The sequence below is a fragment of the Bombina bombina genome, chromosome 3, assembly GCF_027579735.1.
Source record: "Bombina bombina isolate aBomBom1 chromosome 3, aBomBom1.pri, whole genome shotgun sequence".
Lineage (NCBI taxonomy): Eukaryota > Metazoa > Chordata > Amphibia > Anura > Bombinatoridae > Bombina > Bombina bombina.
This window is the reverse complement of record NC_069501.1, coordinates 1,217,061,268-1,217,085,396: the sequence shown is the minus strand read 5'-3', so window position 1 is coordinate 1,217,085,396 and position 24,129 is coordinate 1,217,061,268. Positions and strand designations below refer to the sequence as shown.

At 37.8% G+C, this 24,129-nt stretch overlaps 1 protein-coding gene across 1 annotated transcript in view; it reads right to left on the bottom strand.

Moving 5' to 3' along the window:
- GAB2 (GRB2 associated binding protein 2) overlaps positions 1–24,129 on the bottom strand; it is a 491,597-nt gene that overhangs the window by 209,141 nt on the left and 258,327 nt on the right. The window contains exon 2 of the mRNA XM_053708678.1: positions 14,168–14,468. Coding sequence (XP_053564653.1) covers positions 14,168–14,468 — 301 coding nt within the window. The remainder of the gene's footprint in view (positions 1–14,167; positions 14,469–24,129) is intronic.

Genomic DNA, 24,129 nt, shown 5'->3' with positions numbered 1-24,129 from the left:
TAACAACCACCTTAAGCTTGGAGGGGTAAATTATAGTAGCCCAATACCCATGCTGTATGAATTTAGAACAGACTGGGGCCAATTCCCTTCTCTTTGTAGCTGTTTCAGCAGAGAAGTCTTGAAATAAGAGAATTTTAGCCCCTCCAATGGTAATAGGTTGATTTCTACGGAAATACTGAAGTAAGGTAATTTTGTCTTGGTAATTTAAAAGCCTTGCTATCACAGGTCTGGGCCTGTTACTTCCTTTGCTATTTGTTCGAGGTACGCCTATCCTGTGGGCTCTTTCGATTATAATCTACTGGTAAGCAGATGGAATTTTAAGAGCCTGAGTTAAAGTGTCTGATCTAAAGGTACATAAGTTTTCATGTTGTTTTTATTCTGGAACTCCAATGATTATAACGTTGTTCCTTCTAGAGCAATGGACCCATTGCTCAGTGTGCCTAGAGGGATATGGCTACACCTCACTGACGAGAAAGGAACATGTTGAGCTAAAAGAGGCTGCTTCTTGGGTGGGAACTAGCCATAGAACAAGCTATTATGATATTATTCGTTCCCAGGTTGAGCGCTTCTCTCTTTTTATTTATGCAAATTATGACACTTAGGGAAGTCTCCCTAAGTGTGAAGGGGGAAGCCAGACGCAGACCCGTTGCTCAGTGTGCCTAGAGGGATATGGCTGCACCTCACTGATGAGGCCCACAATAGGCTGAAATGTACGTCTGGGGTTTTGCTGTTTCTCTCGTTCAGAGAGGGATTGCCTGGTGTTTCGGGGCTGGACTATACTGTTAAGTCAGGATCAGACTGATATGCTTCAGGAAAGTTATTCTCTGTGAAAGGCACATGTTGAGCTAAAAGAGGCTGCTTCTTGGGTGGTAACTAGCCATAGAACAAGCTATAATGCTATTGTTCATTCCCAGGTTGAGCGCTTCTCTCTTTTTATTTATAGATTTAACATTAATCTTGATGATATCAAAAATAGCATCACAGATAAAATGATTAGCATGTTGAAGCAAATGAACAATGCTATGCAAATCAGAGTCTTTTTCCCATTGTGCTAAGCTATCCAATCAAAAAGGAAAAACATCAGGAGTAGTCACAGGAGGTTAATAGACAGAATTTAAACGTTTACTGGATTTATTATCAAGAGGATCAGACTCCTCAATATCCAACGTTATTAACATTTCTTTTAACAAAGAACGAATATATTAAATGTTAAAAAGATAAGATGATTAATCAGTGTCAATGTCTGAAGTAGGATCTTCTGAGTCAGAGAGATCCTCATCAGAGAAGGATAAATCAGTATGTTGCTGGTCATTACAAATTTCATCAGTATTATGAGAAGTTTTAAAAGACCTTTTATGTTTATTTGAAGGCGGTATAGCAGCCATAGCCTTCTGTATCGCCTCAGCAATATAATTTTTCTTATCAACAGGGATATCATGTACTTTAGATGTTGAAGGAACAACAGATACTGTACTAGCACTAATAGAAACATATTTTGCATGCAAAAGCTTATCATGACAATTGTTGCATACTACAGCTGGAGATATAATCTCCACTAGCTTACAACAGATACACTTAGCTTTGGTAGAACTGTGTTCAGGAAGCATGGTTCCTACAGCAGCTTCTGAGACAGGATCAGATTGAGACATCTTGTAAAATGTAAAAAAGAAAAACTAACATTAAACAGAAATATCTTATTTCCACATATAGCAGTTTCAGGAATGGGAAAAAATGCAAATGCTAAAATTGGCAAAAAAAAAGCTAATAGCATAGCCCTCTGAGCATAAAGAAGGCAAGGAGCATACAGTATAGGAAGTGAGGTAAAATAAAACTAAATATTTTGGCACCAAGTATGACGCACGACGCAGAAGAAAGTTGAGAATTTTTTTGGAGCCAACAAACATCCGGAAATGACAAAACTCGTGTCATAACAAACACAATTTCGCGACAAACAACCTAGCGTCAACTAAGACCCAGGAAATGGCGAACTTGTGTCATGACAGACGCACATTTGCGCCCAAAAAAATTCTCACGCCAAGAATGATGCAATAAATAACAGCATTTTGCACCCTTGCGAGCCTAATTTGCCCGCAAGTTTTCCAAGAAAAAAACAAGTCAAATTGAAGAAAAAAAAAAAAGATTACACCCCAGTAAGACAAACTTTCTAAAACATGATTCCCATAACTAAACTGCTGGACTGCAAAGGGAAATACACATAGACCTGACTCATAGCAAATATAAGTAAAATACATATATTTAAAACTTTATATTAATATATAAAGCGCCAAACCATAGCTGAGAGTGTCTTAAATAATGATACATACTTACCGAAAGACACCCATCCACATATAGCAGATAGCCAAACCAGTACTGAAAGCTATCAGCAGAGGAAATGGTATAAGAGTATATCGTCGATCTGAAAAGGGAGGTAGGAGATGAATCCCTACGACCGATAACAGAGAACCCTTGAAAAGATTTCCCGCGAGGAAAACCATAAGATCAAATAGGCGATACTCTCTTCACATCCCTCTGACAAACACTGTACTCTGAGAGGAATTGGACTTCAGAATGCTTAGAAGCGCTTATCACAGAAGAAATCATAAAAATCAAGCACAAACTTACTTCACCACCTCCATAGGAGGCCAAGTTTGTAAAACTGAATTGTGGGTGTGGTGAGGGGTGTATTTATAGGCATTTTGAGGTTTGGGAAACTTTGCCCCTCCTGGTAGGATTGTATATCCCATATGTCACTAGCTCATGGGCTCTTGCCAATTACATGAAAGAAAAGTAAATTCAAAAGTTGCATGCCCTATCTGAATCATGAAAGTTTAATTTTGACTAGACTGTCCCTTTAAGTACAGTCCTCAGAGCACACTAACAGGCCAGGTTTTAAGAATTTCCTTGGGTGAGAACAGGTTAATAACCATGATTACCCATCAGCTGATTATTTCACATGTGCTCTAGTTAAGATATCTTTACAATATGGCCTTGTAGTGTGCTCTAATGACTGGAAGTGAGAAACACGGTAATATAAGATGCCTAAAATTATAGGATCTGCTGGAACCACCGATTAGCTAAAGCTGCTGATGTGCTGAATCATTTTAGTATTATTTATTTTTTACTGTTTTATGTCATTTAAGTCACATGCTAGGGAGTTAGGTAATTATTCATTTAGAATTTCTTCCACACACCAGTAAACGCGGTGGCAAACATTCTGCATCTGACAGGTTACTGGTCATTCCTTGAGTCATGTGTCACATGCATGGTTTGTCAAGGGCAAGTTTAATGTAAACGCAACAGAACATCAAATGCAAGCACGGGAGGTATGATAATTTCACGTGTGCGTTCAGTCCAGAAAATACAGAGCAGTTTGTTCTTTCAGGCAGATTATAAATGAATTGGAACAAATTGCTGGAGCCTAATCACAAGTTTAGAACAAATCTTGTTATTTTATAAAAATAGCCTTCTTTTCTGATTAAAGGGACCTTATACCCAAATGTTAAATCACTTGATAGTGATGTAGTAAAAAAAAAGGAAGATATTTTACCTCCAAATTTCCTCAGAAACTAAATCTTAATGTAATGGGACTTTAAAGGGACAGTCAACCTAAAAAATATTATTACTTATTCACATAATGTGTTTAAATGTTTTTAACAGCAAACTGTAGCCCAAATTTGATCGAAATATATTTAACAAGTAAAACAACTTACAAGTTTTTCTCTGTCCGTTTTGAAATGGCCGCCTCACCCCTGAGGTCACCGACCGCCTCCACTGGCTTCAGCTAGTCAATCCTGCACATTCCATGCTTTTGCGCATGCGCAATACGCCGGTTTTGTCATTAATAATAGTATTAAAACTGTAACAGGCTATCCCAGGCGTTAGTTGGCCCTGGCTCTCAGCACTTTCCTTTCCCTACGCTGAAGACAGCATCTGTATACACAGCTTAATGCATATGTTTGCAAGACGTTGTGTCCTGTTAGTACCCAAAAACTGCCTTTAGCTTGTGTGGCGAATTTCACTCATCAATGCACACAGTCCTCACTCGTCAGGTTTAATGCTAATGGGTAGAAATCTCTGTCCCAACAGGCGAGTCTTCTTCATAAGAACCTACTCAGAGATAATAATGTAAAAGACTCCCCCGTCTGTGGCTGCTGCTACTTGATGGCTCCGGACTCCATAACTCAGCGGCAGCCACAGACTGGGGAATACATTATGTGAATAAGTAAAACAGAATTTATGCTTACCTGATAAATTACTTTCCACGGATTCATCCTTTACTTGTGGGATATTCTCATTCCCTACAGGAAGTGGCAAAGAGAGCACACAGCAGAACTGTCCATATAGCTCCCCCTCTAGCTCCACCCCCCAGTCATTCGACCAAAGGTTAGGAAGAAAAAGGAGAAACCATAGGGTGCAGTGGTGACTGTAGTTTAAACAAAATTTTTTTTTTTACCTGACTTAAATGCCAGGGCGGGCCGTGGACTGGATACACCGCAAGAGAAAGTAATTTATCAGGTAAGCATAAATTCTGTTTTCTCTTGCAAGGTGTATCCAGTCCACGGATTCATCCTTTACTTGTGGGATACCAATACCAAAGCTTTAGGACACGGATGAAGGGAGGGAACAAGACAGGTACCTTAAACGGAAGGCACCACTGCTTGCAAAACCTTTCTCCCAAAAATAGCCTCCGAAGAAGCAAAAGTATCGAATTTGTAAAATTTGACAAAAGTATGCAGTGAAGACCAAGTCGCTGCTTACAAATCTGTTCAACAGAAGCCTCATTTTTGAAAGCCCATGTGGAAGCCACTGCTCTGGTAGAATGAGCAGTAATTCTTTCAGGAGACTGCTGGCAAGCAGTCTCATAGGCCAAACGGATTATGCTTTTCAGCCAAAAGGAAAGAGAGGTAGCAGTCGCTTTCTGACCTCTCCTCTTACCAGAATACATAACAAACAAGGAAGATGTTTGTCTGAAATCCTTAGTTGCTTGTAAATAGAACTTTAAAGCACGAACTACATCAAGATTGTGTAAAAGACGTTCCTTCTTCGAAGATGGATTAGGAAACAGAGAAGGAACAACTATTTCCTGGTTAATATTCTTGTTAGAAACAACTTTAGGAAGAAAACCAGGCTTGGTACGCAAAACTACCTTATCTGCGTGGAACACCAGGTAAGGTGAATCACACCGTAAGGCAGATAATTCTGAAACTCTTCGAGCAGAAGAGATAGCTACCAAAAACAAAACTTTCCAAGACAACAACTTAATGTCTATGGATCTATGGAATGTAAAGGTTCAAATGGAACCCCTTGAAGAACTGAAAGAACTAGATTCAAACTCCATGGCGGAGCCACAGGTTTAAAGACAGGCTTGATTCTGACTAAAGCCTGAGCAACGCTTGAACGTCTGGTACCTCTGCCAGATGCTTGTGTAACAGGATAGACAAAGCAGATATTTGTCCTTTTAAGGAACTAGCTGACAGTCCTTTCTCCAATCCTTCTTGGAGAAAGGACAATATCCTGGGAATCCTAATCTTACTCCATGAGTAACCCTTGGATTCACACCAACAAAGATATTTCCGCCATATCTTATGGTAGACTTTCCTGGTGACAGGCTTTCTAGCCTGAATCAGAGTATCTATAACTGACTCAGAGAACCCACGCTTTGATAGAATTAAGCGTTCAATCTCCAAGCAGTCAGACGCAGAGAAATTAGATTTGGATGCTTGAACAGACCTTGGATTAGAAGGTCCTGCCTCATTGGCAGATTCCATGGTGGAACGGATGACATGTCCACTAGGTCTGCATACCAAGTCCTGCGTGGCCACGCAGGCGCTATTAGAATCACTGACGCCCTCTCCTGCTTGATTCTGGCAACCAGACGAGGAAGGAGAGGAAACGGTGGAAACACATAGGCCAGATTGAAGGACCAAGGCGCTAATAGAGCATCTATCAAGACCGCCTGGGGATCCCGGGACCTAGACCCGTAAAGAGGAAGTTTGGCATTCTGACGGGACGCCATCAGATCCAATTCTGGAGTGCCCCATAGCTGAGTCAGCTGGGCAAATACCTCCGGGTGGAGTTCCCACTCCCCCGGGTGAAAAGTCTGACGACTTAGAAAATCCGCCTCCCAGTTGTCTACTCCTGGGATGTGAATTGCTGAGAGATGGCAGGAGTGATCCTCCGCCCACCTGATTAATTTGGTTACTTCCTTCATCGCTAGGGAGCTCTTTGTTCCCCCCTGATGATTGACGTAAGCTACAGTCGTGATGTTGTCCGACTGAAATCTGATGAATTTGGTCGCAGCTAGCTGAGGCCATGCCTGAAGAGCGTTGAATATTGCCCTCAGTTCCAGAATGTTTATCGGGAGAAGAGTTTCTTCCCGAGACCATAAGCCCTGAGCTTTCAGGGAGTCCCAGACCGCACCCCAGCCTAACAGACTGGCGTCGGTAGTTACAATGACCCACTCTGGCCTACGGAAACATATTCCCTGGGACAGGTGGTCCTGAGACAACCACCAGAGAAGAGAATCTCTGGTCTCCTGGTCCAACTGAATTTGAGGAGACAAATCTGCATAATCCCCATTCCACTGTTTGAGCATGCATAGTTGCAGTGGTCTGAGGTGTATCCGAGCAAAAGGGACTATGTCCATTGCCGCTACCATTAATCCGATTGTCTCCATGCACTGAGCCACAGATGGCCGGGGAATGGAATGAAGAACTCGGCAAGTAGTTAAGAGCTTTGATTTTCTGACCTCCGTCATTTCTAACACCACATTCACTTTACCCTCCCGAGAGAGACCCTAGTGCTTAGAGCCGGCAAAGAGAATGACTGGGGGGTGGAGCTAGAGGGGGAGCTATATGGACAGCTCTGCTGTGTGCTCTCTTTGCCACTTCCTGTAGGGAATGAGAATATCCCACAAGTAAAGGATGAATCCGTGGACTGGATACACCTTGCAAGAGAAAAATTTGCTAGATTACGAGTTTTGCGTTATGAGTGAAAAAGCCTCATAACGCTGCTTTTTCACTACCGCTGCTATTACGAGTTTTGTAGGTATAGCTGTTGGCCCTCACGCAACGTAACTACCGCACTTTTTAAAAAGTCCTTTTTCAATGGGACTTCCACAGCGCCGGTATTACGAGTTTGTCTGTCCGGCCAAAAAGTGATCGGTACAGCCCATAAGTACAAGATCCGTATCGTAAACTGAAAGTCAGTAGTTATGGGTTTTAAGTTACAAAGCTGTACTATAAAACTCATAACTAAAGTGCTACAAAGTACACTAACACCCATAAACTACCTATTAACCCCTAAACCGAGGCCCTCCCGCATCGCAAACACCAAAATAAATTTATTAACCCCTAATCTGCCGCTCCGGACATTACCGCCACTATAATAAACATATTAACCCCTAAACTGCCGCACTTCCGCATTGTAAACACTAGTTCAATTTTATTAACCCCTAATCTGCTGCCCTCAATGTTGTTGCCACCTACATACACTTATTAACCCCTAATCTGCTGTCCCTAACATTGCCGCAACCTACATTACTGTTATTAACCCTTAATCTGCAGCCCCCAATGTCGCCGCCACTATACTAAAGTTATTAACCCTAAACCTAACGTAACCCTAACACCCACTAACTTTAACATAATTAAAATAATTACAAATAAATATTACAATCAATACCTAAATTATTCCTATTTAAAACTAAATACATACTTACCCGTAAAATAAAACCTATGCTAGCTACAAAATAACTAATAGTTATATTGTATCTAGCTTATGTTTTATTTTTATTTCACAGGTAAGTTTCTATTTATTTTAACTAGGTAGAATAGTTAGTAAATAGTTATTAACTATTTACTAGCTACCTAGTAAAAATAAATACAAAGTTACCTGTAAAATAAAACCTAACCTGCCTTACACTGTCTGTGTTTGTGTTTCTGTGTCTGTGTGTATCTGAATCTCTGTGTTTGTGTATGTGTGTGTATCTGTGTTTCTGTGTCTGTGTGTGTATGTGAGTATCTGTGTTTGTGTTTCTGTGTCTCTGTGTGTATGTGAGTATCTATGCTTGTGTTTCTGTGTGTGTGTATGTGAGTATCTGTGTTCGTGTTTCTGTGTGTGTGTGTATGCGAGTATCTGTGTTTCTGTGTCTGTGTGTGTATGTGAGTATCTGTGTTTGTGTTTCTGTGTCTGTGTGTGTATGCGAGTATCTGTGTCTGTGTTTCTGTGTCTGTGTGTGTATGCGAGTATCTGTGTCTGTGTGTGTATGTGAGTATCTGTGTCTGTGTCTGTGTGTGTATGTGAGTATCTGTGTCTGTGTGTGTGTATGTGAGTATCTGTGTCTGTGTTTCTGTGTCTGTGTGTGTATGTGAGTATCTGTGTCTGTGTGTGTATGTGAGTATCTGTGTTTGTGTTTATGTGTCTGTGTGTGTGGTATGTGAGTATCTGTGTTTGTGTTTCTGTGTGTGTGTATGTGAGTATCTGTGTCTATGTGAGTATCTGTGTTTGTGTTTCTGTGTGTGTATGTGAGTATCTGTGTCTGTGTTTCTGTGCCTGTGTGTGTATGTGAGTATCTGTGTTTGTGTTTCTGTGTGTGTATGTGAGTATCTGTGTTTGTGTTTCTGTGTCTGTGTGTGTATGTGAGTATCTGTGTTTGTGTTTCTGTATGTCAGTATCTGTGTTTGTGTTTCTGTGTCTGTATGTGAGTATCTGTGCTTGTGTGTCTGTGTATGTGAGTATCTGTGCTTGTGTTTCTGTGTCTGTGTGTGTGTATGTGAGTATCTGTGTTTATGTGTCTGTGTGTGTGTATGCGAGTATCTGTGTTTCTGTGTCTGCGTGTGTATGTGAGTATCTGTGTTTGTGTTTCTGTGTCTGTGTGTGTATGTGAGTATTTGTGTTTCTGTGTCTGTGTGTGTATGTGAGTATCTGTGTTTGTGTTTCCGTGTCTGTGTGTGTATGTGAGTATCTGTGTTTGTGTTTCTGTGTGCATGTTAGTATCTGTGTTTGTGTTTCTGTGTCTGTGTGTATGTAAGCATCTGTGTTTGTGTTTCTGTGTCTGTGTGTGTATGTGAGTATCTGTGCTTGTGTGTCTGTGTGTGTATGTGAGTATATGTGCTTGTGTTTCTGTGTCTGTGTATGTGAGTATCTGTGTTTATGTGTCTGTGTGTATGCGAGTATCTGTGTTTCTGTGTCTGCGTGTGTATGTGAGTATCTGTGTTTCTGTGTCTGTGTGTATGTGAGTATCTGTGTTTGTGTTTTCGTGTCTGTGTGTGTATGTGAGTATCTGTGTTTGTGTTTCCGTGTCTGTGTGTGTATGTGAGTATCTGTGTTTGTGTTTCCGTGTCTGTGTGTGTATGTGAGTATCTGTGTTTGTGTTTCCGTGTCTGTATGTGAGTATCTGTGCTTGTGTTTCTGTGTCTGTGTGTATATGAGTATCTGTGTTTGTGTTTCTGTGTGTATGTGAGTATCTGTGTTTGTGTTTCTGTGTCTGTGTGTGTATGTGAGTATCTGTGTTTGTGTTTCTGTGTATGTATGTGAGTGTCTGTGTTTGTGTTTCTGTGTCTGTGTGTATATGAGTATCTGTGTTTGTGTTTCTGTGTGTATGTCAGTATCTGTGTTTGTGTTTCTGTGTCTGTGTGTGTATGTGAGTATCTGTGTTTGTGTTTCTGTGTATGTATGTGAGTATCTGTGTTTCTGTCTCTGTGTGTGTGAGTATCTGTGTTTGTGTATCTGTGTGTGTGAGTATCTGTGTGTGTGAGTATCTGTGTTTGTGTATCTGTGTGTGTGAGTATCTGTGTTTGTGTTTCTGTGTGTGTGAGTATCTGTGTTTGTGTTTCTTTGTGTGTGTATGTGAGTATCTGTGTTTGTGTTTCTTTGTGTGTGTATGTGAGTATCTGTGTTTGTGTTTCTGTGTGTGTATATGAGTATCTGTGTTTATGTTTCTGTGTATGTGAGTATCTGTGTTTGTGTTTCTGTGTCTGTATGACTATGCTTTTCTGTGTTTTTTTGTCTATGTGTGTATGAGATTATTTGTGTATGTGTTTCTGTGCTTTTGTGTATGTGTGTCTGTGTTTTGGTGTCTGTGTGTGTATGCGTTTCTGTGCTTTTGTGCCTGTGTGTGTGCGAGTATCTGTGTATGTGTTTCTGTGCTTTTGTGCCTGTGTGTGTATGCGAGTATCTATGTATGTATTTCTGTGCTTTTGTGCCTGTGTATGTATGTGAGTATCTGTGTTTCTATGTCTGTGTGTGCATATGGGTACCTGTGTATGTGTTTGTGAATGCTGTGTGTGTGAGTATCTGTGTATATGTTTTGTGCTTTTGTGTCTGTGTGTTTATGTGAGTATCTGCGTTTGTGTTGCTGTGTGTGTGAGTATCTGTGTTTCTGTGTGTGTGTGTGTGTGTGTGTGAGTATCTGTTTTTCTGTGTCTGTGTGTGTGTGAGTATCTGTGTTTCTGTGTCTGTGTGTATGTGAGTATCTGTGTTTGTGTTTCTGTGCATGTGAGTATCTGTGTTTCTGTGTCTGTGTGAGTATCTGTGTATGTGTTTCTGTGCTTTTTTTCTCTATGTATGTGTTTTGGTGACTATGTGTGTAAGTGAGAATCTGTGTATGTGTTTCTGTGCTTTGGTGTCTATGTGTGTAGGTGAGAATCTGTGTATGTGTTTCTGTGCTTTGGTGTCTATGTCTGTGCAATTCTGTGTATGTGTATCTGTGGTTTGGTGTCTGTGTGTAAATGAGAATCTGTGTATGTGTTTCTGTGCTTTTGTGTCTATGTGTGTATGGAAAAATATCACTTTAGTCAGGGGAAAAGTTACCAGTTCACAATCAAAATTTCTCAGTTGGGTATGTTTATATACTTGTACACGTGAAAGTGTGTGTGCGTGTGCGTATTACAAAGATCACTGATTTCTTAGCCAGGGGGAAAAAATGTTAAACAGTAAGATTCGTAGTTTCTCATTCATCTGCTTTAGTTTCCATAATCCAAAAAATACTAAAAACAACTAGATTGCAAAGTGTCTGTGTGTGTGTATGCGAGTATCTGTGTTTCTGTGTCTGCGTGTGTATGTGAGTATCTGTGTTTGTGTTTCTGTGTCTGTGTGTGTATGTGAGTATTTGTGTTTCTGTGTCTGTGTGTGTATGTGAGTATCTGTGTTTGTGTTTCCGTGTCTGTGTGTGTATGTGAGTATCTGTGTTTGTGTTTCTGTGTGCATGTTAGTATCTGTGTTTGTGTTTCTGTGTCTGTGTGTATGTAAGCATCTGTGTTTGTGTTTCTGTGTCTGTGTGTGTATGTGAGTATCTGTGCTTGTGTGTCTGTGTGTGTATGTGAGTATATGTGCTTGTGTTTCTGTGTCTGTGTATGTGAGTATCTGTGTTTATGTGTCTGTGTGTATGCGAGTATCTGTGTTTCTGTGTCTGCGTGTGTATGTGAGTATCTGTGTTTCTGTGTCTGTGTGTATGTGAGTATCTGTGTTTGTGTTTTCGTGTCTGTGTGTGTATGTGAGTATCTGTGTTTGTGTTTCCGTGTCTGTGTGTGTATGTGAGTATCTGTGTTTGTGTTTCCGTGTCTGTGTGTGTATGTGAGTATCTGTGTTTGTGTTTCCGTGTCTGTATGTGAGTATCTGTGCTTGTGTTTCTGTGTCTGTGTGTATATGAGTATCTGTGTTTGTGTTTCTGTGTGTATGTGAGTATCTGTGTTTGTGTTTCTGTGTCTGTGTGTGTATGTGAGTATCTGTGTTTGTGTTTCTGTGTATGTATGTGAGTGTCTGTGTTTGTGTTTCTGTGTCTGTGTGTATATGAGTATCTGTGTTTGTGTTTCTGTGTGTATGTCAGTATCTGTGTTTGTGTTTCTGTGTCTGTGTGTGTATGTGAGTATCTGTGTTTGTGTTTCTGTGTATGTATGTGAGTATCTGTGTTTGTGTTTCTGTGTGTGTATGTGAGTACCTGTGTTTGTGTGAGTATCTATGTTTGTGTTTCTGTGTGAGTATCTGTGTTTGTGTTTCTGTGTGTGTATGTGAGTACCTGTGTTTGTGTTTCTGTGTGTGTATGTGAGTATCTGTGTTTCTGTGAGTATCTATGTTTGTGTTTCTGTGTGAGTATCTGTGTTTGTGTTTCTGTGTGTGTATGTGAGTATCTGTGTTTGTGTTTCTGTGTGTGTGAGTATCTATGTTTGTGTTTCTGTGTGTGTGAGTATCTGTGTTTGTGTTTGTGTGTATTTGTGTGTCTGTTTGTGAATGTGAGTATCTGTGTTTGTGTTTCTGTGTGTGTATGTGAGTATCTGTGTTTGTGTTTCTGTGTGTGTGTGAGTATCTATGTTTGTGTTTCTGTGTGTGTGAGTATCTGTGTTTGTGTTTCTGTGTGTGTGAGTATCTGTGTTTCTGTCTCTGTGTGTGTGAGTATCTGTGTTTGTGTATCTGTGTGTGTGAGTATCTGTGTGTGTGAGTATCTGTGTTTGTGTATCTGTGTGTGTGAGTATCTGTGTTTGTGTTTCTGTGTGTGTGAGTATCTGTGTTTGTGTTTCTTTGTGTGTGTATGTGAGTATCTGTGTTTGTGTTTCTTTGTGTGTGTATGTGAGTATCTGTGTTTGTGTTTCTGTGTGTGTATCTGAGTATCTGTGTTTATGTTTCTGTGTATGTGAGTATCTGTGTTTGTGTTTCTGTGTCTGTATGACTATGCTTTTCTGTGTTTTTTTGTCTATGTGTGTATGAGAGTATTTGTGTATGTGTTTCTGTGCTTTTGTGTATGTGTGTCTGTGTTTTGGTGTCTGTGTGTGTATGCGTTTCTGTGCTTTTGTGCCTGTGTGTGTGCGAGTATCTGTGTATGTGTTTCTGTGCTTTTGTGCCTGTGTGTGTATGCGAGTATCTATGTATGTATTTCTGTGCTTTTGTGCCTGTGTATGTATGTGAGTATCTGTGTTTCTATGTCTGTGTGTGCATATGGGTACCTGTGTATGTGTTTGTGAATGCTGTGTGTGTGAGTATCTGTGTATATGTTTTGTGCTTTTGTGTCTGTGTGTTTATGTGAGTATCTGCGTTTGTGTTGCTGTGTGTGTGAGTATCTGTGTTTCTGTGTGTGTGTGTGTGTGTGTGTGAGTATCTGTTTTTCTGTGTCTGTGTGTGTGTGAGTATCTGTGTTTCTGTGTCTGTGTGTATGTGAGTATCTGTGTTTGTGTTTCTGTGCATGTGAGTATCTGTGTTTCTGTGTCTGTGTGAGTATCTGTGTATGTGTTTCTGTGCTTTTTTTCTCTATGTATGTGTTTTGGTGACTATGTGTGTAAGTGAGAATCTGTGTATGTGTTTCTGTGCTTTGGTGTCTATGTGTGTAGGTGAGAATCTGTGTATGTGTTTCTGTGCTTTGGTGTCTATGTCTGTGCAATTCTGTGTATGTGTATCTGTGGTTTGGTGTCTGTGTGTAAATGAGAATCTGTGTATGTGTTTCTGTGCTTTTGTGTCTATGTGTGTATGGAAAAATATCACTTTAGTCAGGGGAAAAGTTACCAGTTCACAATCAAAATTTCTCAGTTGGGTATGTTTATATACTTGTACACGTGAAAGTGTGTGTGCGTGTGCGTATTACAAAGATCACTGATTTCTTAGCCAGGGGGAAAAAATGTTAAACAGTAAGATTCGTAGTTTCTCATTCATCTGCTTTAGTTTCCATAATCCAAAAAATACTAAAAACAACTAGATTGCAAAGTGTTTATACTTTTATAACTGTACATAAAAAGTGCACCTGCGATTAATAACTCATTGTGAATACTAACTCATCAATAAAGAGACTGTCTGTCAGAGAGATTCTATATATATATATATATATATATATATATCATACTGATAATGTTGTCATTTGTCATGCCTCCACATTCCTGTTAGGAAGTCTGGTAACTGACAGATAGATGGATAAAGAGATAGATGCATATAAACAGAAAAATGGATAAACAGAGGCAGATAGATTAGATATATATATGGTATATAATATAGATAGATAGATGATAGATAGAATTATGTGAATATCAGTACAATTGGGCAATCATGTTTAACCTGGTCAGAGATAAATATAAGCAGATAATCCCTTGCAAATGAAAGTATGATTGCAGATAAAGTACTCTAAGAGAAGCCCTGAGGAACAGTAAAAAGAAATATTGGGGCAACAGAAGAGTTTTATACTTATAAATACCTGCATTCTCCTCTGATTGGTTAAAACCACAGATCTGACAAATGCTTCTGACCCACTTGTTCATTTCCTCCTCGGTTTCGGCCACCAGGTAGAAGGTGCGGTCACTAGTCTTAATGTCAAACACATAGCTGTCCTGCAGCTCCTTCTTGTTGAACGTCAGCCCAGCATCCACCTGTTCACAGCAGCTGAGGTTGATAATACGTATGGGTTTCTTGGCATGGTCATTCTTATAATACTCTAGCACATCTGGGTCCCCACTCATTCGACCACTTCGAAGAATAAACCAGCGTTTTTTCCATGCCTAGAAGGAAACAAAAAAAAACAAGAGGCTTCTCAAAATATGGTTACTGTGTTACGGGCCAGCAGATCAGAAGAGATTAAAAAAGATAAACTCATAGGATAATCAATTACAAACTCATGGCACAGAACCACACCCACTTATGGTTTGCATAGCTCTTTCCACTCAGATAGACCCCCAAAACAAGCTCACAAGATACTAATAGTATAATTAAGCCATACTGATCACATAAAGCAATAGGAGAGACAAATTTAATCTTTAATCAATCAGACAGAACATTTCATTTTTAATTCACTTCTACTATGAAATTTAGTTTGTTCTCTTGGGTACCTTTCTAGAATAAAAATGTTGAACATATCCTCAGCAATAGTAATGCACTACTGGTGATTGGTGGCTACAAACATTTGTTACTGGCTCACCAGACGTGCTCAGCTAGCTCCCAGTAGTGCATTGCTAAACTGGAGATAACTGTGTTTAACTATGTATTTATTCCTTTTGCAGAAGTTAAACAGATGTTATATGCAAGCAATAGTGCAATAATAAAATTGCTCTAATATATTAGACGTTTTTCTTTTTACACTGTTATAGCCTTTATTGCAGGTTAAATCATCAAACTCCTTATCACCTTCCTTACTCTCAAGCACATAATTGGCATATGAAGAATAACTTTATAGCAAGTACCAAAATAAGCAAGCAAGGGTTAAATTATTAATCCTTTAGCATCTGTATAGCAGGACAGCACATAGCACCCTACATAGATGTTACACAGCCTGAAATTAAATGGTCATATTGCTTCAGTATTTTTAACCTGCTGACTACTGTGTTAGTGCTGCTGGAACGAAAAACAAACATATGTAGATATATCGAGGATTTGTTTTTAATTTTTTACTTGTGCTAAAACACTATTGAAAGTTTCACAAGTAGGTGGCATTTTACAAGGTAAATAGTCATTTTTTAATCTCTGCTGTGGCAGTGATTGTGGGCAGTGGGTTAATAGATCCAGAAATGCCCCAGTAAATATGGATATTTTTTGTATGTTCTCTGAATTCCAGTCCTGTTATCTCAAGCTCCTGCTAAGCAAAGCCTCAGTGTATGTATAGGGGAAATTACACATGTTCCAAACACTATTGAGATGCCTTGCTTCATTACCCCTTGTCTCCTACCCTTCACAGATAACGTTTCAGTAAAAAACAAACATGCATACAGTAAGCAATGAGTAATAATAGAGTAAAATTTAAAGGCACAGCGTCCTCTGTGGTGGGAGTGCTGTATGGCACACAATATTATTACATTAATGGGGGAGCAAAGCTAAAATTAAACTTTCATGTTTCAGATCGAGCACACAATTTTAAATAGCTTTCCAATTGACTTGCATTATCTAAATGTACACAATCTTTTTATATGCACACCTTCTGAGGCACCAGCTCCTACTGAGCATGGGTAAGAATTCACAAACTATGCATATATGCATTTTCGGATTGGCTGATGGCTATCACATGATGCACTGGGAAGGACAATGTAACTAAATGACATTTGTCAGAAAAAATCTACTAATTAAACATGTAAACTGCTTTTACATAGTGTTATTATTAAAGTGATGGTAAATCCTAGCATTTCAAAAATGCTTGGATTTACCATTACTAAAAATAAAGGTCAACTTCATCCATCAGTTTAAAAAAACGCGGTCTTACGTGATCAATCCTAATAACGGAGGACATTAAAGGAATACTGAACCCAATTTTTTTATTTAATGATTTAGATAGCAGATGTAAGTTTAAGCAACTTTCTAATTTACTCCTATTATAAATGTTTCTTCGTTCTCTTGCTATCTTTATTTGAAAAGCAAGAATGTAAGCTTAGGAGCCGGCCCACTTTTGGTTCAGCACCTGGGTTGCGCTTGCTGATTGGTGCCTAAATGTACCCACCAATCAGCAAGCGCTATCCAGGGTGCTGAATCAAAAATAGCCCGGCTCCTTAGCTTAGATTCCTGCTTTTTTTTAAAAGAAAAATAGCAAGAGAATGAAGAAAAATTGATAACAGCAGTAAATTAGAAAGTTGCTTAAAATTGCATGTTCTATCTGAATCATGAAAAAAAATGTGGGTTTAGTAACCCTTTAAGGTAACGTTATAACTGCAGTTTATGTAACTACTGACAGGATACCATATCAGATAAAGGTGAAACGATAATAAGAATCCAGTTTCCCACAAAAGGAAGTTTCGGAGACACAGAGAAAAAACTGGTTTGCTTGTTTTATTAATCGAATGTGGAGCAATATATGACATTCCAAACAGGAGAACATACTTTAATGTACGTCTCAGCGTACATTGTTTTATTCTTTTGGACATTATATTGTGGATCATATACACATTATTATTTGTATTTTGTCAAACTGAACAAGTCATTGTTTAAAATGTTTAAGTGCCATTTTTTGATAATCTTCCAGTTATATTTTTAGCGTGCAAGCCATTTAATTTATTTTTCTTACTGCCAATGATATATATTTTTTATGATACTTTTTTGTTGTTGTTGTCTAAAATAAATGTCTATATTGTTCAAATGTATCCCAATGTTTCACTATAGCACCATTCTAGGAGCGCTTCCATCATTTTATTTTTCTATATTGTATGCAAAACTAAACCTAAAGGAGCAATGTCCCATACATGTTATTAAACTCTCTGCAGCTGGTATACCAAGTCACTAGAAACACATTAAGTCATTTATACAGTACACTGTCCCTTTAATTATCTGCTGCATACTGAACTCAATACTGTACAATTTTTTTCTTTTCACATTCTACTATATAAAACAAAATCAGAGAATATGTGGCATGTCATGTCTGTGTCTACATTGTGTCAGATGAAACAAAAATCATTTGGGGATGGTGAATGGCTTAAAGCAGATAAGGATTTGGTCTGGTGCCAAGCTATTTGTGTTATTATGTGACTGCTGAGGTTTTAATATAACACTGGTTGAATTGCTTGGAATAAGTCTATTTATCTACATAAATACTGTACTCAGAGCATTGCTGGCACATAAATGGCTTTTAGCAAGCACAGGGAAATACATTTGGAGAAGTGAAGCTTTTGTTAGGCCTGATGATCAATTGAGGCTCTGAACACAAAATGGGTAAGTCTGAGAAATAAAACGCAGAGCAGGGCTCATATCTGCCACTTGTAAGCGCTGGTAAGTGCACATATATTATTATGCTTTTGAGAAAAAGTAAAATGTGAAGTGCAACTTTTTTTTTAATGGAAATTTGTTCATAAAGTTGATAGATTTTTGTGATTATCATTGGAGTTTATATTCTTGTACATTGTGTGACGGCACCGACAGGTACAGATAAAATAAATGTCCCTTAAAACAATAAGGTTGTTCAACATAAGGTGCAAGGTGCAGGGTGCCTCTCCTGTGATTTGTATTTAGACCCTGCCTCCACCTATTTAAATGCCTCAATTTTTGAGGAATTGCACAATTTTTCCAGTGAGTGAGTGAGTGTAGCGAAAACCTCCTTCATACCACATTGCTCCTAGCATGCTTTTTGAGGAATCCACCAAGTTTAGGTGCTCTGTCCTGTCCTTTTTATTTATATGTCCTAGCCTCCTATTTGACAAATTTAAATTATGGACCAGCTAAATCCATACTAGAAATGCCCATCCGTTCTCCTGGACTGTCTTAAGCCCACCCCTGTCCACAAGGACTCCACCCCCATCCTTCTGGTCCAAGGCTTAAAGGGATACTGAACCCAAATATTTTCTTTCGTAATTCAGATAGAGCATGACATTTTAAGCAACTTTCTAATTTATTCCTATTATCAATTTTTCTTCGTTCTCTTGCTATCTTTATTTGAATAAGAAGGCATCTAAGCTTTTTTTGGGTTCAGAACTCTGGACAGCACTTTTGTATTGGTTGATGAAATTATCCACCAATCAGCAAGGACAACCCAGGTTGTTCACCAAAATTGGGCCGGCATTTAAACTTACATTCTTGCATTTCAAATAAAGATACCAAGAGAATGAAGACAATTTGCTAATAGGAGTAAATTAGAAAGTTGCTTAAAATTTCATGCTCTATCTGAATCACAAAAGAAAAAAATTGGGTTCAGTGTCCCTTTAAGATTGTAAATATTGGAAGGTTCATAAAAAATTAAAGGGACAGTCTACTCCAGAATTTTTATTGTTTAAAAAGATTGATAATCCCTTTATTACCCATTCCCTAGTTTGCATAACCAACACTGTTATATTAATATACTTTTTATCTCTGTGATTACCTTGTATCTGAGCCTCTGCAGACTGCGGCCTTATTTTAGTTCTTTTGACAGACTTGCTCTTTAGCCAATCTGTACTCACGCCTGTGGAGTTACCTAGGAGTCAGCACTATAATATCTATATAGTGCACATTAACTAACTCCCTCTAAGCTGTGAAAAACTGTCAAAATGCCCTGAGATAAGAGGCGGCCTTCAAAAGCTTAAAAATTAGCATATGAACCTACTTTATAATATTTATAAACAAACTTGCAAGTGTCTGACTTCATACACCTTTTGCTTTAGTACAATTTTTAGTAATATAACTATACAATGTGTTAGAAATGATCCTCGGAAGCAAAATATTTCTTCAATTTTGGAGAAAGTTTCCTAACATCTAAACAAATTAAATATTCTAGATTTCAAATATGAAACATTTTTTAAATAAAATATACTATAAAACTAGATTTTTTTACCAATCGATCAGCTAAATTGCGGAATCAATTGGCACTTTGCAAAGAACTGATACATTTTGTCAATCTGGATCAGTCTAGAGCCGTCTTTAGTATTTAAAGAGCATGTTATTAGAACAGACATGACAAAACTGTATTGTGCATATTATATGGGCAAATCATTTTGGGTTAGACCCATTGTATTCAGCTTTCAGACATGTAAGGTCAGGTGACAAAATGCTCAGTGCATAATTGTGGCCCTTGGAATTAGACTGCACAACTATCTAAACATGGAGATTGCAAACCAACTGGAAGATAGTAAATATTTCCCTTCATGCATTAGGCTACAGATTTCTGTTTCTACTTGAAGGACCATTGTACTGTAAAAATAAATATTGCTCACATTTGTTAAAGGGACATTATACACTCATTTTTTCTTTGCATAAATGTTTTGTAGATAATCTATTTATATAGCCCATAAAGTTTTTTTTTTAATTAATGTATAGTTTTGCTTATTTTTAAATAACATTGCTCTGATTTTCAGACTCCTAACCAAGCCCCAAAGTTTTATGTGAATACGCTCGACTACCTACTCCAGCTTGCTCCTGTTTGTGTAAAGGGTCTTTTCATATGCAAAAGAAGGGGGAGGAGGGGAGTGTCTTATTTCCCACTTGCAGTGGGCTTTCCAGCTACCTTTTCAACAGAGGTAAACTGACAGCTTCTAAATAAGTTTTTAAACAGTTTTATACTGGATTTTTATATCAGTATCTGTGCATATTATTCTTTATAGTAGTGTCTATTACATGCAGTTATATGAAAATGAGTGTATACTGTCCCTTTAAAGCACTTTATTTATTTACTCATTTAATTTATTTATTTTTAAACAAATTTTCTTTTTACACTATTTGTTTAGCCTCTGCTATAAATTAGCTGGAAACAGACTTCTCACAAAATGATTAAATCTGTTTTATTGACCTCTGTACCCGTAAAAGGACATTAAAGAGACATGAAACACAAAAAAATATTTCATGACTCAGTTACAGCATACAATTTTAAAGAACTTTAAAATTTACTTTTACGATCTAATTTGCTTCTTTCTCTTTGTATCTGTTGTTGAAAAGCATACCTAGGTAGGCTCAGTAGCCGCAATTCCCTGAGAGCTAGCTGCTGATTTTATGGCTGCACATATATATATTTCTGTTGTCCTTGACTCACCTGATGTGTTTAATTAGCTCTTAATAGTGCATTGTTGCTCCTTCAACAAATGATACCAAGAGAATGAAGTAAACGTGATAATTGGAAAGAAAAAAATGTGGGTTTATGTCCCTTTATAGCCATTGGTACCTACACCTGTACAAATGTATTACAATAAAAAAAAAAAAGTCCCCTTGCATAAAAAACAAACAAACCCCAACCTTTTTGTTTTAATGCTTGAGAAGGACAGAACTGTACCAATTGTTTGCAAATCCGCATCTCCCGTTAGTTTCAATATCCATTTTAACAGCTTAAAATATATGCACAAAAATATCTATTTTTAATGTGATAAACTACATCTCTTTCATATAAATGATAGATTTGTTTGTTTGGACAAACGTGATATATTAGCCACCAGATTAGTTTGCCACTCCTGTAACCTGGATGGTGTATTGCTGGATCTGATGGTTTATGTGGTCCATTGACTGATCTCTAAACAGATGTAAGATGTGAAATCCAATGAAAGGAATTCTCATAAGTATCAGGTACTCAGTTATTGTTACCAGAGTTTCTTGCAATACAATCTGGGTAGTTCAGAGAAAACATGTGCACAGACAAAAAATGTATTTCAGACTAATAATTTGTCGTGGAAAAAAGGTATTCTGTTTCATCCAAAATTACTCCATAGGGTCAGTCTGTTTGGCAAAATACTGACAACATTATTAGTTCTTAAGAGCTTAACACCTTTTTCCTATGGGGCGTGTCTTCAAAGGAGCAGATGAACATCAGCTTAATAGCTAGTGCAACTGCTACAAGCCAGCAGCAGCACACAATGATATTGCTGGATAGTTAATAAATAGTGTAAAGTTGAACCTTTCCCTCCTTATCAGTATAAATCTGAATTCTAAACCCTTTCCTGCCTTTAGAGTAACTGTTTTAACAGCATGAACAAAGGAATTGTTTGCTACACCTTCATTCGGACTTGTGTTTATTCATTAGGGGACACTCGTTTTTAGCTTTGAAACAGATGTAAAGAATACAGCAAAATTTGTGATTTTTGGGTGATTAGCCTAAATCTGAATTTGCTTATCTAGTTCAGAGTCAGTGCTAGCTGTTTTATCATCTAATAACTCACTGTAGCAGATAATTAAAGTAGTTAAAAGAGAGACAAAAATCAACACCCAACTCATACGGCAACTAACTTTGCAATATACGTTTTGTATTTTATTAAAAATGAAGAGAGAAAAAAAGCTGTTTAGCCTTTTGTAACACAGAGATCGTCACTTCTAAAATGTCCCCAGATGCCAGTTAGCCTCTAACTGCTAAATACACTCTTCTGCACTAGGCCCTGGGCGCATGTGCGATGTTGTGCCCATCTCAGAGACAAAAAGGCTACCACATCCGCAGTATATTACTGGTATTTATATCCCTTTTTTAAAAAAAAGTCTGCAGCCAACATCTAGTATCTGAGTCATGAAAAGAAATCACTCAATCCTTCTGCTATTTCCTCATGCAGTAATTTAAAACTGTTTGATACATCAGATTAGTTCTAGAAAAAGCTTGCAGGACTTAACTTTTTATAATTACTCAGTTTCATAAACTCATGCAGATAATTATATTCATGGAAACAGAGGAACAGAAAATTCTAGGCACAGTAACACATAATCGTATTCATGGAATAGCTGACACATAATATAAAGTGTGTGTGTGTGCGCCTTAGAAAGCGCCAATATATTCAAAAACGTTTATATACAAACTGTATACAGCATCAGATAGCACAGAGTACAGAAACCACGTACCAGGCTTAAAGTAAAAAAATAAATAAAAAAATAAAAATCTTCAAATGATTTGATAAGAATTTGATGTAAGATAACAGTAAATAAAATGTAAATTGATATTTCTGAATAGAAAACTGAAAAATGATCTTATCAAAGATACTGGGTCTCAAACAGGTTATAAAAACTATTTATATACATATAAAAGAGTGCTATTTATAAATGTTAAAATATTTTCTTCTTGTTCAAAAAATGTGTTTTTAAAGCTTCACATTTGTATGATAGAAGTCTGTGGGATAATCAAAGCCATATATGCCAACTGTCCCATAATTTCTAGGAGAGTCCTGGTTTTTGGCTTCTGTCCCATGATATTATTGTCCTGGGAGTTTTAAAATCATGCATGAGGCACGGTATCTGTGGTTCAAACACAATATCTCTCTATATATATATATATATATATATATATCTTGTGGCTTCTTAGTCTCCTGCACTTTATATTAAAAAAATAAAAAATAATAAAATATTACAGATTGCAATATTTCATATTTTGTTCATATTGTTTGCAAATTAGAGTGGGTGTTTTGGGGTGGGAAGAGCTATGGAAAATATTATTGTTATATATCAATACTCCCATAGTTTGCCAACCCTCTTTAGAAGGACTTTAATTGGCTGCTTGTTCTTATTTAAAGACCTCATTAATATGCCTGATGAAACAGCGATTTAGAACGCTGAGAAACACGTTGCATTTGTACAGGGGGCTTTTATTTTATTGCCTCCTATGGTGTCAACACTTGTAATCAATGTTTTTAATCAAATTTAATACATTTATTTTATTTTATAAATGCAGTCACTTACATTTTATTGAGCAGCAGCCTGTAACTCGAAAAACTGTTCCGGTTCTCCTGACATTCCTGCAACCATAACATCTTTATAAGCATGTTTGGTGCTTTCTTTTCTTTTTCCCATTAGTTTGCTAACCCTGCTGCAAAGTGTTCCTGAATTTGTTTTCCCAAATATTGGCAACTATAAAACTGCACATTTCTATTGGGCAAACTATACAATCTTAAAAGCAGAGTGTTTTTTCCTCTGTACAAGAATATCCGTTTTACAAATGCAATTAATTTACAATAAATTCTCTCTTTTAGTTTAAATGAAGAAAACTGTAACGTTAAATGTCCCTTTAACACACTCTGGGGAGGAACACTCAAATGCTGAACGTGCCGCACATAATTAGAGCTGAAGGTGAAACTATCCAAATTGACCATAAAATAGTCCTAGCTTGGGTCGATGTCCGATTTAGTGCTTATCAAAGATAATGTCTATTGCTATTGGAAAAATGGAAATACAGGTTAACTGTGCATGGAATCTGTTAGATATAAGTCACAAGCCTTCTCTATGTTTACCTGGATAGGAATTTGTTCTTAGAAGTATTTATTCAGACAAACCTACAATATTCGTCCTTTGAGAACATTAAATAATTGAGAGGGAGTGGGTATGTCCAAGCAGTGATCTTGATCTTGATACTCTTTTCCAAAATCTCCTAATGATTAACTAATAATCCGCCGATTATTAGCCCAAATTCACAGCATCTACTCCAGTAAAGACTTTATTAAAGCTTCACAGTTCGGGGTCCTGCCAATGGTATAATTTAGTGTATTCATGACTTGGGAACCGTGGACAGGAGGGTAAAGGCCTAAAGCGGTGGCTAACCACAAGACTGACTCCACTCCCCCTACTACTTCCCCACTGGAAAATAAAGGATTTCCTTTTCTTCATTCTCAAAGCTACACACTTCTCAGTCCTCACATCAGATTCTTTACAACCTTATAAAAGAGATATACTCAAGCTTAAATATGGGGAGTAAAGATCCTTTATCACATTTTTTAAAACTAGAAAGGCTCCTACTATCCATATACACTAAATCGCCCTCCAGTCATGCTCTGGAACAGAGATGTTTACAGAACACAGAGCCTACAACAAGCACATTGCCTTCTATAATAA